The sequence below is a fragment of the Balaenoptera physalus genome (assembly GCF_965194825.1).
Source record: "Balaenoptera physalus genome assembly, chromosome: X".
In the NCBI taxonomy this organism is placed as follows: domain Eukaryota; kingdom Metazoa; phylum Chordata; class Mammalia; order Artiodactyla; family Balaenopteridae; genus Balaenoptera; species Balaenoptera physalus.
This window is the reverse complement of record NC_138903.1, coordinates 94,752,673-94,770,903: the sequence shown is the minus strand read 5'-3', so window position 1 is coordinate 94,770,903 and position 18,231 is coordinate 94,752,673. Positions and strand designations below refer to the sequence as shown.

General features: G+C 38.3%; 1 protein-coding gene across 2 annotated transcripts in view; it reads left to right on the top strand.

Annotated features, from left to right (window-relative positions):
- MORC4 (MORC family CW-type zinc finger 4) overlaps window positions 1-18,231 on the top strand; it is a 53,879-nt gene that overhangs the window by 23,032 nt on the left and 12,616 nt on the right. For both annotated transcript variants that reach the window (XM_082447541.1, XM_082447542.1), the window contains 5 exons: window positions 6,443-6,541; window positions 9,795-9,923; window positions 11,624-11,692; window positions 12,089-12,140; window positions 13,524-13,699. In XM_082447541.1, coding sequence (XP_082303667.1) covers window positions 6,443-6,541; window positions 9,795-9,923; window positions 11,624-11,692; window positions 12,089-12,140; window positions 13,524-13,699 — 525 coding nt within the window. The remainder of the gene's footprint in view (window positions 1-6,442; window positions 6,542-9,794; window positions 9,924-11,623; window positions 11,693-12,088; window positions 12,141-13,523; window positions 13,700-18,231) is intronic.

Genomic DNA, 18,231 nt, shown 5'->3' with positions numbered 1-18,231 from the left:
TGGCTAGATTTTGTGGAGTTTTCCAGAGAAATTCGAGACATGCTTGCTGTCTTTGAGGAGCTCACAGTGTAATTGTAATGACGGATCGTCACAGACACGAAACAGTTTAGAGAGCAATAAACTTGCTGTTTGATCAATCAAAACTAAGTGGTATGGTATAGGAAACATTCCCTGATAGAACAGATAGGGAAGGTTTTAGGTAGAAGGTATGACTTGAGATTTGCCTAAAGGATACAGGTTTAGAAAAGGGAGGGAAAGGAATTCCAGGATGGAATTATAGCGTGAGCTAAGTGACAGCAACTCAGAGTGGGAAGAATATGGGGAGTGGGGATAAGGGGATGTAAGTAGAGTGAAGGAGAGTGAAGTCAGATGGATAGAGTATGGCCCTGTCCTAGGGCAGGGGTTGGCAAATTTTTCTGTGAAGGGGCAGGAAATAAATATTTTAAGCTTTGTGGGCCGTATGGTCTCTGTCACTACTACTCAATTCTGCTGTAGTAGGAAAGCAGCCGTAGACAATAAGTAAAGGAATGAACCGTGTCTGTGTCCAATACGATTTTGTTTACGAAAACACGCGGTGGCCCGGATTTGCCCCACAGGCTGTAGTTTGCTGACCCCTGTCCTGGAGCCACAGTTCCCAAACTGTGTGCCAAGGTGCACATAATGAACTCACAGAGGAGCCACAGGATGTTTACAATTTTCGAGGGGATACAGTGATATTGACTCTTGCCTATATGCCATAGAAATTGTTTTCTGTTGCTCTCGTAACAAATTACCACAAACTTAGTGCCTTAAGACAACACTGGTATATTGTCTTAGAGTTCTGTAGGTTAGAAGTCCATCATAGATCTCACTGGGCTAAGATCAAGGTGTTGGCAAGGCTGCATTTATTTCTGGAGGCTCTAAGGGAGAATCCGTTTCCTTGGCTTTTCCAACTTTTAGAGGCTGCCAGTATTCCTTGGCCCATGGCCGCCTTCATCCATATTCAAAGCCATCAGTGGTGGGTTGGGTCATCACATCATAACACTCTGATGACCTTGCTTCTGTCATCACTCTCCTTCTCTGATTCTGACTCTTCTGCCTCACTCTTCCACTTTTAAGGACCCTTAATGATTATGTTGGTAATTCAAGGTAATCTCCCTATCTTAAGGTCAGCTGATGAGTAACCTTAATTCCATTTGCAACCTGATTTCCCCCTTGACATGTAATCTAATATATTCACAGGTTTCAGGGATTAGGACATAGACATCTTTGGAGGACCATTATTCTGCTACTACAGTCTGCCCTCTGGCCCCATAAGATCCACTTACATCACACATGCAAAATACATTTACCCCATCCCAACATCCCCAAAAGTCTCAACTCTTACAGCAGCTCAGTCTAAACTCTTAATGTCATCAGCTCAAAATTCCCAAATCTCCTAAATCAGGTATGGATGATACTCTGAGTCTGATGCATCTTGGAGTAAAATTCCTCTGCATCTGCAGATGTGTGTCTTTTTTTTTTTTGTATTTACTCCCAAAATATAATGGTGGGACAGGCATAGGATACCAGTTATAGATGTTCCAGTTCAAACAGGGAGAAAAAATGAAGGAAAAAGGAATCACAGATTCCAAGCAATTTCCAAGCTAACTCCACTAAATTTCAAGGCCTGGGAATACTCTTCTGGGGCTTTCAGCTCCACCCTCTGGATTTAAGGCTCTGTTCTCTGTCCTCATGGCTCCACCCACAGACTCATTTTTCCTTTTTCTTGAAGGGTAGCATGTATTTGTAGCTGAGTAGTTTCATCAGCCTGTTTCTTAACTGTAGAGTTTTGGGGGTCTAACTGCCTTCTTTCATTTATACTCTCTCTGTCCCTTTCAGTCCAATCTAGCAGTTTTGTCCTTGTATACCATTCTCGAGAACCTTGTGGGTTTCAAGTATATATCATGGATATTCACTCCGTCAGACAAGAGACTCTTGACAGGTCTTTCCTAGATAATCCTATTTCTATTCTTGGCTTCTGCTGAGATGGTGGTGGAGATCTGATTCACGTGTTGAATCTTTTCGGAGAGCTTATTGTGTGACTGAATACGTTGACCTTTTGATCTTCCTGAGATATTAGCAAAAGGTTGTCCAGCCACTGCCTTGGCTTTTTCTCTAGAGCATCTTTCTAAATTTTAGCATCTTTTGCAGTCTGGATAAACTGAGAATTTCCAAAATCATTAAGTCCTGGTTCCTTTTTGTTCGACAGTTCTTCCCTCAATTTATTTCTTTCCTCTCACATTTTATATAAGCAGCAAGCAGCCACCAGGCCACACTTTCAACAGCCTGTTTGGAAGTCTCCTCAGCTAAACGTCCAATTTTATCATTTACAAGTTCTGCTTTCCACATAACTGTGGGACATAATTCTGCTAAGCTTTCTGTCACTATGTGACGGGGATCACCTTCCCTCAAGTTTTCCAATAACATGTTCCTCATTTCCTTCTGAGCCTTCACCAGCAACAATTTTAACATCCATAATTCTACTAACAGTCCGTTCACAATGATTTAGATATACTCTGAGGGAATTTGTGTTTTCTCGACCATGCTCTGCCCTTCTGAGCCCTCACCAGTGGGGTGTTTAACATCCATATTTGTACTAACAGTCTATTCAAGGCAATCCAGGCAATTTCTGTAATGCTCCTCCAATTCTTCCACCCTCTGCCCACTGTCCAATTCTAAAGCCACTTCCACATTTTTAGGTATTTGTTATGGTAGCACCCCACTTTCAGGTACAAAAAGGTTCACATTCCTCTTGATTATATCATATCTTTGTGAATCTGGGTTTTTTGTGATTGCTGTGATAAAAAGCAAGTAATACTAAAAATCAATGTTGAATAAGGAATGAGGGAAGTTGTGTCCAGTTTGACTCCAAGGTTTGAGTAGTTGTACAATACCCAACAGGCATACCCATTCCATTATAAGTAATTGTGGCTATTTAAGATTGAAACAGAAATATTTTTAAAATATATATATATATATATATATATATATATATATATATATATATATATATATTTTCAAATGGGCACTAAATTTTAGTACATAAATACTTATTAAGTTGTTTGGACATAACCATTTAATAGTAATTGGAACCAGTACATATTTCTTTAGACCTAAGGGTGCCATGAAAAACTTGGGACACTAAAGGTACCATGAACCGAGATAGTCTGAGAACTTCTGTCTTAGAGGGACATTGGATAGAGTAGTTGATGCTTTAGGCAATGAGAATGCGTTGTGTATTCTTGAGTAGAGGGGTGACTTGGAACAATTCTATCTTAAGAATATAGTACATTACACTTATATACTGCTTTATGGCTTATAAAGTGCTCTATATGAATTATATCAGTTGATAAATCTGGAAACAGGGTGCAGGATAGATTGAAAGAAGGATTATATGCTATTTGAGTAATCTAGGTGTGAGGTGAAGGTGTGAAATAAGAGTAGCTGTGAGAAAGGAAGTATGTGACAGATACTGAAAAAAAGATCAAAAAATTTGGTGTTAAATTAATAATGGGATAAGGGAAATAAAGGAGAGGAAAGAATCAAAGATCACTTCAAAGCCTCAAATTTAGTAGACTGGCATATTGACAGGATCGTTGATAGAATAATGAGGTTGGGGGAAGGAACAGTTTTGTGTAGTGGCAATGGTGGAAACTAGATTGCACGAGATTAAGACAGGAGAATGAAGAGGAGATAGTGGGTATAGACCACATACCAGGATTGGGGAAGTAAAAGGAAAGAGATTACTAGAACAGTGGAGTCAAGCCAGGTTTTTGCAAGAAGGAATGGGGTTTCAAAATACATGAGAATGGTGTCTTGATTGAGGTGGTGGTTACATGACTGTATGCATTTGTTAAAACCGATAGAACTACATGTTAAAAAGATAAATTTTACTCTATGTAAATTTTGCCTCAATATTTGTTGCCTGAGTACATGAGAACAGAGGTTTATTTTTATTTTTTAAATTGAGATATAATTCACATGCCATAAATGTCACCATTTAAAAATGTATACTTTAGTGATTTTAGTATATTCACAAAGTTGTACAACCATCACCACTATCTAATTCCAAAACATTTTCTTCACCTCAAAAAGAAACACCTTGTCCTTAGAAGTCACTCCCCATTTCCCCTCCTCTCCAACCCCTGGTAACCACATAATCTGCTTCCTTTATTTTTCAATTTTTTTTTTGTGGTAAAATACACATAACATAAAATTTACCATCTTAACCATTTTTAAGTGTACAGTTCGGTGATACTAAGTACATTCATATTGTTATGCAACCATCACCACCATCCAACTCCAGAACTCTTTTCATCTAGCAAAACTGAAATTCTATACCTATTAAACAATAACTCCTCATTCCCACCTCCTCCTAGCCCCTGGCAACCACCATTCTACTTTCTGTCTCTATGAATTTGACTACTCTAAGTACCTCATATAAGTGAAATTATACAGTATTTGTCTTTTTGTGACTGGCTTATTTCACTTAATGTAATGTCCTCAAGTTTCATCTATGATGTACATATGTCAGAATATCCTTCCTTTTTTAAGGCTGAATAATATTCTATTGTATGTGTATACTACAGTTTGCTTATCCATTCATTTATCAGTGAACACTTGGATTGCTTCACCATTTTAGCTCCTGTGATTTATAGTCTATTTTGTCTGATATTTGTATAGCTACCCTTGCTCTCTTTTGGTTACTGTTTACATGGAATATCCTTTTCCATCCTTTCACTTTCACCCTCTTTGTGTCTTTGTATCTAAAGTTAGTCTCCTGTAGACAGCATATATTTAGGTCATTTTTTTATTTTACCCATCTCTCTGTGTCTTTTGATTGGAGAGTTTAATCCATTTACATTTAAAGCAATTACTGATAAGAAAGGACTACTGCATTTTGCTATTTGTTTTCTATATGCCTTATAGATATTTTGTCCTTCATTTCCTGTATTACTATGGTCTTTTATGTTTAGCTGATTTTTTGTAGTGAAACATTTAAATTCTTCTCATTTCCTTTTGTGTATATTTTATAGCTCTTTCCCTTGTGGTTACCATGGGTTTACATTATCCTGTGATCAGGAGCAGCAAACAGAGATCAGAGCACAGATCCCCAATATTTGGAGGACAAGGTCTTTTTTGCCTACCCTGGCTCCTGCAAGCTGGTCTTGAAATGTGTGCACAGCTGCCTGTCACAGGGCTGGGGTAGGAGATGGGTAGCTAAGAGCTGAAATTTGCCAATCTATCATCCAAGCATTCCCCTGGAAATTACAAGTCTTCAGTAGACGCCAGAGTTCCAAATAGTTACATTAGACAGATTCTGCAAGTGTAATTGTTGTCTAGATGGGAGGCAGATTCCTGGTGCTTCCTACTCTACCACCTTTCCAGAATCCCATGTAATCTTTTTTAAAAAGTAGATTTAAAGTAAAATTTTAAGAGAAAACAAGAAATAGTTCTTCATCTATGACTTTAGGGAAGGATATAAACATAGAGGTAGGAACACTGGTAGGTTGGAGGGGAATAAGAGTTTATAGGGGAACTCATATATGATTTAATCTTCTCTGTGTAGTCAGAATCTAATTTAATATGAGTAAGGTGGAGTTAAGGAAGAATTCCTCTTAAGGAGAGAAGAGGTCTACAAAACCTTTGGGGAATTATCCGGGGAGTCAAGAGATCTAAAAACTAAATTTGTAGTGTTTCAGGTGTATACAGCTCTACATTAAGTTGTAATCCTGGGTTGTAGAATTAAATAGGAATTAGTCACTAGAAATTGGCAGTTTTTAAAAGTAAAATTCAGGTTTTCTACACATTATATTGTTTAACCCTGGGTCTGCTGTTGTTCATTTGGGAAGAGAGATAAAGGAGAAAGGGCAAGAGCCATAATTGGGGCATAGCCTCCACTAACAGCTATATAGTAGAAGGTTGAAGGGGACTTTGTTGCCTGTTGCTGCTATAACTGCTGTGATCAGCATTTAGATAAAGAAGAACTATATAGACATTTTTAAGTTAGTGTTTGATTTGTAATAGATAGGGTGCAGTATTTGATCCTCTGCCTTTCAACTTGGTCCTCAGTTGTTTACCTGTAGTCATCTGACCATTGAATAACTCCCCAACAACTTATCTGCAATTTAGTCTTCTATCATTGTCTCTAATGTCAGCTCCCCTCGCCGTGATTCTAAAATTTGGAGAACACAGTACTTTTTAGTACTTGTGACCATCTTACCTTTTCAACTGACTTTGTCATTTTGACATGTAAGTTACAAAGGCAGTACATTCCCATCCTAGTTTCTGAAAGTGTAGATGTTCAGACCTATGCTGAATATTCTAAATTGCTGGTTTCTGTTAAATGGGAGCATCTTAAAGATTGCAAAATTATTCAACAAATTCTCAACATTGACATGTTTCTTTCTTTTTCTTTCAGGTTGACAATAAATGCCCTTGCCCAGAAGCTCAATGCTTATTGGAAGGAAAAGACCTCCCAAGAGAATTTTGAGACCTCAGCCATAGTCAGGCCAATACCGTGAGTAGTAAATTTAGAATATAAAAGTATTAGGGGTAATGTCTATGGAGCAAATGGAAGGAATGGGATAAGATGGTGCTTTTCACATAAGGAAGTTTGATTAACTAAAAATAAGAAATCACAGGTACTAATTTCATCATTCTCTAGACCTCTTCATTCTGGTTTAACACTTCTGTGATTTGGATCATAAATATGAAGAGTTTAGTACTGTCAGTTTATCCTGCAGGCAGCATGATATAGTAGAAGATGATGACCATTTAAATCAGCCACTCCTGGGTTGAAAATCTAGATCTGCTTCTTCTTTTTTTTTTAATAAACAACTTGAAACTTTTATTGTATCAATGTACTATCTAATGTATTACAATTGCTTTCAGGTCATAAGTTCTATAAAAATTATGAATATTACTTAAAAACCTAAATAAATCACTAGTGTATTCTCTACTTTCAAATAATTAGGCAAAAATCATGAAATTAAATCATGGATAAATGTCTATTAGTCTTTGTTTGTTTTTAGATTTTATTGAAGTATAGTTGATTTAAAATGTTGTGTTAATCTCTTCTGTACAGCAAAGTGACTGAGTTATGCATATGTATATTCTTTTTCATATTCTTTTCCATTATGGTTTGTCACAAGACATTGAATATAGTTCCCTGTGCTATACAGTAGGACCTTGTTGTTTATCCATCCTATATATAGTAGTTTGCCTCTGATAATCCCAAACTCCCATTCTTTCCCTCCCCTACCCACTCCCCCTTGGCAACCACAAGTCTATTAGATCTTCTTCTTAATAGTTGGTTGAGCTTAGGTTAAGTAAGTCACTTCACCTCTCTGAGTATATTAAGTTAGATGACATAACCTTTTTTGCACAGTACCTGGCATATAGTAGGCAGTTAGGCATTCAGAAATATTAGCCAACTTCCCTTCTCTTTATTACTAGCGAACATTGTTGGAACTGTACCAAGAAATTTGAGACTAGAAGTAGAGAACCCAGCATGTCAGAAAAAAAATGTAGAATTTATTGAATCTAAGACAGGAAATTACACACAGAATGGTGGATCAGGATGAAATGCCTTAGTAGGCCAGGAAAGGAGCATAATATAGAGGATAGGATGTGTAACAACATGTATACAGTCAATTATACCATCAAGACAAAGATTAGAGGTTCATTTTGGGGTAGGCACCCATGTTTTTTTAAAAATGGAAATCATCAGACAAATGTTTGATATAAAATTTTGTTTTAAATGCAACATGATTGCTGTATGAATATCACTATATCTTATTCTAAAGATCTCTACTCCTGTCCAACATCCATGGTTTTCAAAGAAATGAAAATTGAGATGCCTTTTTTTGCCTTTTAAATAAGCAGTGATTAATGCAATGTAACAGATGTTCGTATATTGCTGGAGTGTGTTTATGTATGTTATACAACCTTTTCTGGAGGCAGAATGATGATTATCTATTGAGTACTTACATGCCGGACACTGGTCTAAGTTCTTTACATGTATTTATTTAATCATCACAACAACCCTATGAGATAGACAGATGATATTATTACTTCTTTACAAATGTAGGCACTGATACACTGAGAGCTTAAGTAACTTGTTCAAGATTGGATAAGTAGAAAGTGGTAGATCCACTTATGTTCAAATATAGGCAGTCAGGCCCCCAAACCCAGGTTCTCAACCACGACACTCTTCTGGAAGGATGCAATGAGAATATGGTATAGACCCTTCAACTACCTACTTATTGCAAGCACAAGCTAAAAGTCTCTCCTATCTGCCTGGATGGGAGGATCTACTATGGTCTGCATGTAACCTGAGGCAGGGAGTTACTGTCTCTAATGCTTGTCCCCAAGAGAGTAATATTGGCATGCTTCTGCATGAGACTCTTCTGTGTGTGTGCATGTAAAACCAAAGCTAATATGACCTTTCCTCTCCCCTTCCACTACGGCTGAAACTCCTTTCTCTGGCTCTAAATAAAACAGTGACTGTACAGAAATATTTAGACACCAGAGGTCAGGCCTGAGCTTAGAGTTTAGAGGTTGCAAGGCTGGAGCAGCCTGTAGCTAGGAGATAGGAAGCTATATATCCAAGAATGTGTATGAATACTCTTTGTTAAAACAGAGTTTTGAACAAGAAGAGGGCATTGTATTTGAGTGGTAGACTTATGGGCACCTTTTACTTTCTTTTTTATATCTTTCTGTATTTTCTATATGAGTTTATATTGCTTTTATAACTAGAAAAAAAACACATTTAAAAAGATAAGAAAAATATTGAACTAAGACATACAAGAATCATACCACTCTATTGAAATGTCTAGTATAAGAGCAGTGTAAATGTAACATACACAAAATCTTTTAGTGTAAATTACATGTTTTTCAAATTGGCCCTAGGTGTCTCTACCCTCTTTCTGTCTTTTCTCCAGCCTTCCCCCTTCCCACTCTGGTCTGACTTTCACATATTAGATGCTGACTACTTCTATTATATAATGATCATCTCCTCTTACAGAGAAACAAATTTACTCTAAGGTGTAGGTGACTGGGTTACACTTCCTAGAGGAGATGGGAATGGGCATGTGTTTTAAGAGTAGAACTCTGGAAGAATTTTCTCTTCATAACTTAACCCAGTTGTTGAACTGGAGCCACCATTTCTAGTTATGAAATTTAATCAAATTTATGTTACTTTTTAAGGTTAACTTTGGGAATATCAACCTAATATTGATTTTGATTTAAGTATGAATAAAGACTTCTTGAAAGGAAAAAAAAAGGGAGGACTAGGGAGCCTGCAGGGAAATGGGGGAGTCATTTTAATGACGGTGCTTCAATGACTCTCACAAATGCATTTCAAATCTATCACAGGATTGGATAGAAGCAAATAAAATGATTCTATCGGTCTTATTTTTTAGTAATATTGTAGTATATATAAAACGTTTTGCTGATTAATAAATTTTAAAGTTATCCTTTTGTTTGCTTAAGGATAAGATTCCAAGGTAAGTACTATTGACCTCTGTAATATGGTAGCTCACCATGTTAAAACTTGCTACTATTTTTCATATCCATATCTGGTCTAGTCCTATCATTATTTTATCTGTGAAGTTCAAGATATATACATTTTAGACACCTGGACGATAACATTTCTAACACATTTCATATATAAAATCATGCTCTTTCACTTTTAGGGTATGCCTTTCTAATGTAAGACAGAGTACAGAGCTAGGATATACACAGTCATACTTCTGTTTTCCTTCATTCAGGAAGATTCCTGACCAGACATGGGTACAGTGTGATGAGTGTCTTAAATGGAGGAAGCTTCCTGGCAAGGTTGATCCATCTACATTACCTGCAAGATGGTTTTGTTACTATAATTCCCATCCAAAGTACAGGTAAGGTTAAGACTCAGTATTATGTCAGAGAGCACTCCTGATTTGTCTCTGTGTCCTAAAACACTTTTCATCTCAAGTCCACACTCTTCACCCTGGCGTTCAAGCCCCTATGCTAACTGGTCCCACCCTACCTATTCATTGTATCTTAACACAAACCTGCTTTAGCAGGCCTGTGGCTTCACTCTTCCCCACACATGCCATACGTATTCCCTTCTCCATGACTTGATACTGTCATTCCACTTGCTTACAGTGACTTTCTGTATTCCATCTGCCTATCTAAATCATATCCGTCTGGTAAGCTTAAGTATTTTGTGTGATACTTCTCCAGTTGACAGTAGTTTACAGTTATTTTACTCTGGCTTCCTGTGGTATTTAATTCTTCACATTTGTTCACATACTGTTTGAATTTTTTGGATGTTTTCATATATATATACTTGGGCTCTTCAAGAGATTATAAATTACTTGAGAACAAGGGATTTACATTTCAGGTTGAGTTGACAGTTTTCTTCATATGCTTCCTATACTTGCATCTGTTGTAGTACCTATTGTACATTCAATGCAGGTTGTTTACACATTTGTCTTTCTAATATACCATGTGTTTCTTGAAGCAGCTAACATCTAGATAGTGCCTGTCATATCCATGGGTATTCATTTCAATTTGACAGATATTTTTTATATGACTTAGTCACATAGGTTGATAGTAATAACTCAGTTTGCTTCAATTCAGCTGTGACTTTCTTAACTTTTTTTCTGCAGAATAAATGCTGATAGAAAAAAGGTACTAAACCAGAGTATGCTTTTTAGAAAAAAATATTTAAAATGGAGGAAATTAAATAAATGAAGTCCAGATCTGTAATGAGCAAGCGTTTCCCCGTAGTCTCCAGATGTGCCTAAGTATCTCTTAAGGTTGTGTGATTAAAATGTAGGACTGAGTGCTTAGAAGTCTCATTTTTGAATCCTGTATATGCTATCAGTTTATACTTAGTCCAGGAGACATAGCCTTCCAGGACACTTTGTGCCCTAATAAAATGGGTGTAACATAGGGTTTCCAATTATTATTAATTTTTGTTTATTTCTAGGATTGCTTTTGTCCATTGAATACATTTTCTAGTACTCCTTTCAGCTTTTACTCCTAAAATTCTCTTCCTCGTGCTTTACATCTAGTCTTTTCATTTATAGAATTCTTTTTCTCCTCTTTGCTAGTCTCTGTTCTGTTCCTTTTACAATGTCAGCTCCTAGTCTCTTCTTGCTGCTCTCTATCATAGCCTCTGATTTTCCTCTTCAGGCGTCATCACATAGTCTAGGGATGCTCCTGCTTCTAGACGGCACCTTGGGAATTACTTTCTTAGTACATGAGGCAAAAGACCTCGGTTCTAGTCCCAGCAATATTCTCTTTGTATGGAACCTCAAGCAAGTCTCTCTTGTGCTTGAACACTGTGTAAAACTAGAGAATTATGCTTTAGTACTTTGAGTGTCTTGGGAGAATGGTGATATATACACCAAAAATAATGATATGATATGCCTTGAAAAGAGAATTGCTACATGTTATCCTGCACACAGGTTTTATAATGTGGGTGGAATCTGAACTCTGTAATGTTAGAGGGTGGTTAACCTGCCTTGTCATAGTCGTGAGGAAAGTAAAGGGTAACAGTGAAGGGCACATTTTGTTTCTGAAAGATGATTTCTTCTCTGTACTGCAGGAGGTGCTCTGTTCCAGAGGAACAAGAACTCATTGATGAAGACCTGTACTTGAGCAAAGCTAAGAAACAGTTGAGTATACCTGAGGTGGTGCTCTATATCATACAGTAGAGGAGCCTGACCCTTCCTAATAGGACAGGGGAATTTTGAGAAGAGAGATGATTTTTTAAAAATGATTTCCCTATTCACCTCTCTGGTCTTCCAGTTCTTTATTCTTCCTAATCATCTCCTGAATGTCTCAACTAGTGATTGACTTTAACCTCTCTCCCTCTTCCCCCCACCTTTTGATAGGGCATTTGAAATCTCTCTTCAGTAGCAGAGTTCAGGAAGGAACACTTAGTTACTCAACAAGGCTCACACTATTTCTAGTTTAGAAGGAACATTATAACCTAAGTCTATAATTGGTAATCCATTTCAGACTGAGAAATTTCATGAGTGAACTAAATAGCCCTTTTATCTTCTCCTAGAGATCAAACTGTTGAGAAGAAGAAGGTACCAGTGGAAAGTGAGAGCCACCAGGTGAGAGACAGTCCACCCTCTTGCTTTTCTTACACAAAATTTTCCCCAACAGAGGACATAGGTTGAAGGAAGCAGCACTCTTGAAAGCTGCGTAGAAATAACAAGCCAGTTGTTCTGGTGGTCGTTTTTTTCACTGGATCTTTTGATTTTGCTTTGATCTGCTGTTACTGATGTTCAGATCACCAAAAATAGAAAAGCCAAATCATTTATTGCCCAGATTTGGATTCAGTACTGATTCTGGACAGTGTGAATGTCACATTCGGTGTCACAGAATATTCAGGGTTATGTTCCATCCTCATACAGGCTGCTCCTGTTGAGTGTCTGGTTTTCCTCAGTCTCCTTTCTTCCAGGATTCAGGGGTGATTCCTTTCTCCTTCCTCTTGGGAAGAAGGGGTGGTTCTTTGTGCCCCTCCCCATCCCTGCTTTCAGGCTGGCTGGCTTTATAAAGACTCTGCTGTTTTGAATTTTCAGGAGCACTGTCTCTCGGACATGGTTGCCCAGCTCCGGACGCTGAAGGGTGCAATAAGGTTGGCCGTCCTTTCAGGGACACTCCTTTCCTGACAGCCACCATAGCACCCATATATCTTCCCCACCCAACCTTGCCTTTCTGCATGATTTTCCTCTTGACCCTCTTTCCCAGAGATATCTGCTAGTAGCATGTTAGATTCACCTTCCACCCACTCAGTCAGGGTAGGTCAGACTGGTGAGGATAGAGGCAATTAAATACTAATTCTTCCTCTGATATCCTACCAAGACCCAGGTGTATTGATAAACAGGTTGCATACCCTCATGTCTTGGCTTAATAGTCTGATCTAGAGATTGGGAGATTTCCTGGGACCGCCCTGTCCTCATTCAGTTTACCTCCCCTTTATACTCCTTCACCTTCACCATTCATACTATCTTCATAAGCTGGCTCTCCCACAAGATCCCAGATGCATGTCTCTGTGTGTGTGCAATACGAATATATATTAGTCTCTCGCATGCATTTCTCCAAGACCAGCACAGACCCTTGCTGCAGTGCTTATTCCCTCCATCCCTTCCCTCATCACAGAGCTCATAGGAGTGAAAACCCAGCCTTAAACTGGGTCACAAGAGAGAATTAGACAGTGACTAGGGGGCCTGGGTTTGTGTTGCGGGTGGGATGACTCTAGGAGCCAATAAGTGAGTTGGGGAGGTCTGTTGGTGTCCAGTTGATAAGGTTATAACTGAACGTGCCCGGGGTCAGTGTTCTAGTGTACATTACTGCGCGCTGTTTGTTTTGTGTAGGAAACAGTTCGTTTTTATTTGGCCAAGTGTTCTTTCCTAGCATCAGAAGGATTGACTCATCTTTTGGTATTTAGTTTGAAATTGGGATTTTTTATGAGTTATTTCTTTCTTTGCTAGGTATTCACTAATCCACTCAAGATCCCTTCTATTCAAGATATGGATGACTTGAATAATAAGACGATTGAATATGAGGGAATTGATAGCCCTAGCCGGCTTTCATCTGTTGGAGAAGAAAGCAGAACACCTTCTCTTCAACTTAAGCCTCTGGATTCCAGTGTTTTTCAGTTTTCCAGGTGGGTAAAAAAACATAGACTCTCTTCAGTAATAAGCCTCAGGGTTTGTTTTCCTGTAAAATAAATTAGTATGGTTATAATGTTTTTGTTTTTCCTAAGGCCTGGCATGGAATTCAGAAGGAGAAACACCATTTTGGGTTGATAGAATTGTATGTTGCATGTATCCCCCATTTTTCAGCATTATAACTGTCATGTCAAGTCTGTCGATCTTTTTTTTTTTTTTTACTTTTTTGAGGTGATCATCTGACAAATGCTTTTTTATGGATTATATATTCACATTATGTTGGGAATTGTGTAAGTGAAATAACAGACATGAAAACTCTTTGAAAAGCATAATGTACTATACAAATGTAAGGTAACATTACATAGATAAGCATTGTTTCTTTCCTTAAGTTTAGGAATATTGAAATCCTGTGCAGCCCCATAGGTCTAGCACATGTTGGCCACATATAAAAATAAGTATTAGAAGTTTGTGCCATTAGGTAAGCCTTCTAGTTCATTGTTTCCTAGGGTAAATTTTTAGTATAAGTTTAGTCTTGGGATTTACTTGTTCATCTTCTAGCACCTTATCAATATTATTTTGTTAGTCTTTACAACAGAAATTTTCTTAAATATCGGGAATATTTGAAGCACTAAAAGGTATGACTGCCCCTATGCTGCCATGAGACTGGAACTCAGGACTGCTATTTATGACTTGCTTTCTCCTTGTCACTGTGCTTCTCACTTCGGGCAGGGCCAAGCCATAGGGAAGGTACAGAGTTGTTCTCTAACGGTAGAAACTTCTATAGTCCTCAATAATATGACTGTTAAATAGTAGGTTGTGAAGTTTTCATTAACCCTTTTCAGTTTGGATATTTTCTTAACATACTGTAGGAAAAAAGCAATGGAATATATAATAGGGTAAAAATGATTCCTGCCCCCGCCCCTGCCAATGTTACTGATTCCTTTCCTTCTTTCTTGCTTCTTAGGTGGGTCTTTTCAGCCTCTTACCTAGACAAACATCTCTTTATGTGTGCACGTCCCCTCTTCAGTGATTCTTCCACAATTAAGCCCTGTAGATACTGAAAGAACCCCATGTCACCCCGAGCATGAACAAAAAGTCTCAAGAAGAAGTAAACTGTTAGGAGAAAAACTAGTAGAACTCTAAAGGAATTAAGTGAGAATCTGTATGAAAGCATCAAGAATCGTGCCTTGGAAGAGAGTAGGTACTCAGTAACTAATGGTTGAATCGAGTCATATTGAAGGAGCTATTTCTGAGATAGAACTATGCAGCAAGGGAGTAAGAAATATAGCCTAGTCGGTCTCAGGGATTTGAGTCCAATTCTACTGTTTCCATCCACAGTTTTCCAACTCCCCTTTTCAGTTGGGAGGGGTGTACAGTAAAGTGCTGTGTTTTTTCGAAGCACATTGTTACCTCTCTACCTCGATCTCCTTGAGATGGTCATGTATCAGAATTGCCACTGGAGTATCAGGGTGTCATTGCTCTTGAAGGCTGTCCTTTCCCTTCTGTGACCACTTTTCCTTTCTCTTCAGTGTTTCTTTTGGTACTGTCTAGTGAATTTTGGTAACCTGGAGGAGATAACAAATGCTAACCTATGTATGTGTGTATTTTATGAGTGCAGTATGGCAGTACATCCATTGGGTGGCATACTTCATCAGTCTTAATTAGGATTTCTATATGGGTCTTTATAGAACTGCTGTATCCAGAGTTGGGTTTTGGCTCTGGAGGACAGGCAAAGTACTTTGACTATTTACGTGTAATTTTAATTCAAGAATAGTGTTCTTTCAAGAGATATGTGATAATCGATGATGCTAATGTCATATGTTTTATGTAAGGTCAGTAAATGATATGTCCTTTCAAGCTACACATATAGGGGGATTCAAATTTTATAGAGGAAAATTAAGGTGCCCAAGAGTTTAATACAATATACAAGGTTTTTTGTTAAAACCATGTTAAGGAAATAATAAGTTGTCAACGGTTGCAAAAGTCTCCTTCGTTATCAAAACCTGAAGCTGATAAGGGTCCTTGGGTCATGTAGTACAGCTCTTTAACTCTAGATAAAATAAAACCTACACTATCCAAGTGTGTTTTAAAAATTTCTAGTGGAGTAGGTTATAAGACCTAGAAGGTGTTCCAGAGGTGTCATTGGAAACAGCTCTGTGAGTCTCACGAATCTAGCAAGGGGAGGGGAAGACCTGCAATAAAGAGTAAGTTTAGCTAGTATGTAAGCAAGCATAAGCTTTGAGGGGGAGACAGCTTATATCTGTTAAAGGAAATAGTCCCCTTTCTGTTTATTCATTCTTCATACATTTGAGTGCTTACTATATGAAAGCAGTGTTCTAAGGCAGTGATGGAATCAAAGATGAAGGAGCTTATGGTACTCAGAGTTATATATGTAAACATCCCTGGTACATGCTAGGTTTCATATGAGTGATATAAACTGAGGTCTAAAGTAGCCATAAGCATACAGACAAAGGTGAGAATTAGTGGCTGTAATTTATTTAGATATTTAGAGAACCTTTGAGTAAGCTATATGTCAAAGGCTAATTATTTCATGTTTTAAAAGGATAACCAAAAAAAATCCAAATTACATCGTAATGGTGGAAGGAGAGGAGGAAGACATTCTAATATAGTTAAAGGAGTATTTGAAACAACAAGCATGAGGTAGAAATAGAAAAACAGTTTTGCAAATGAATAAGATTGATTCAAGAGCCAGTATTAACATTTTAAAATATGATCTTTGAGAAGGACTTCCAGAATGGCAAAATGAGTAGTGTGATGAACTCTTTCACCAACAAGTACCCATTTAACTGGAAAAAATTATTAAACAAAACAGAGCAATCATTCCTAGTTCCTAGAAATTGTCCTAGGGGCATACAGCAAGTACAGAAACATTCATTCAAGAAAATCTATTAAATCTCAGAAAGAACAGCAAGAGTCTTTGGCATTCACCTGCTCTCATCCCCCTCCAAGCTATGTAACTACTCAAGAAGCTGTAATCCAGGTAGGTGTGGTCAAGAAGTTGGGGGCTCCCTCTCTTCCTAGCTCCTAGTCTAGAGCTATGGTTTCACCTGGGAGGTTAGGCCTCTGACATTTCTCACATCCCCCAGGTCTGTCTTGTGGGAGCTCTATTCCAAGCAGACTCAGGAGGACTGTGTCTCTCTTCCCCCACCCAGCCCCCACTCAAAGGGTGGAAGCACTCACCTAGGGACAGCATGCTGACAATCCTGCACTCCTATTGCTCCAGCCCTAGCTTACTTATAGGGCAGAGGTTCATGCCAGAAGGAGCAAGCCAAAAACCATTCCAGCACCCATTTGTAAAGAAAAGGTTTCCCTCTTAGAGAGTGGACCACCCAATGTCCCTGCCATTGGCTCTTGCACAGTGGCACAGAGGTTCTGCTTAGGGAGAACTGACTTTGTGTGGAACAGATCATGAAGAATTCCATTCCTAAGGGCATTGTCACAAACAATGGAAATCTTAGTGGCGAACAATTACGAGGGCACTCATAGCTCCTTGATGCAAGTTACAACAAGCAAAATGGCTGCATAATCATAAGTTTGGTAACAGAGAGAACCAAGCAAAAAGATAGCCAAGAAGAGCACTCCTGGGATCATAGTCAACCCTGGCGTTTAGGAAGGCTGTGCATAAGCACAAGACCGCACTCATTCAGGACACAAGGTGGACTTGAATGCAGTCCCCAAGCTTCACACAGATCAAACAACAGAGAGCAGGAGCCTCACTGGTACTAGGGACTTAAGCACAGCCTCTAATCAACCACTGGATGAACAGTAAGCTACTCTGACCCAGGGGTCAGAGGTGATTGGAGAGGGAAAATCCAAGCTACTGCTACCTGGCTGAATGTGGGGTAGAAACATGAATTCCTTGAACTGTGATAGCAGCCTCCAAGCCACACATATATCCAGTGGTAAAGGGTAAAAATCTAACTGGCTAAGAGGGCTTAATTATAACCTTTGGCCTATGCTGACTCAGGGTAACTCCTAGATTGCCAGGTAAAAGATAAAAATCAAGAATAAATCTGAGCAGAATACTCAGCATACTACAGGGGAAACAAATTTCATAGAGTCACTTCAGCCAAGTCACTAAAAAAACAACCCAGCAAACAATGGCAACAACCACTCAGGGAAGTGGGAGTTGCTGTACTGTTATTATCTAAAATATCAATTGTCAACAAAAAATTATGAGACATGCAAATAAACAAGAAAGTGTGACCTGTACATAGGGGTAGGGGGAAAGCAGGTAATAGAAACTGCTCCTAAAGAGACCCAGATGTTGGATTTAGCCAACAAAGACTTCAAAGCAGCCATTATAAATATGTTCAGAGAACTAAAGGAGACCATGTTTCATCAAGTGCAGAATATTAATAAAGGGACAGAATTTATTTTTTGAAAGAACCAAATGGAAATTCTTGAGGTGAAACGTGCAATAACTAATGTGAACATTTCACTAAAGGGACTCAGCAGCACATTAGGGTTGGCAGGAGAATCAGCAAACTTGAAGATACAGCAATTA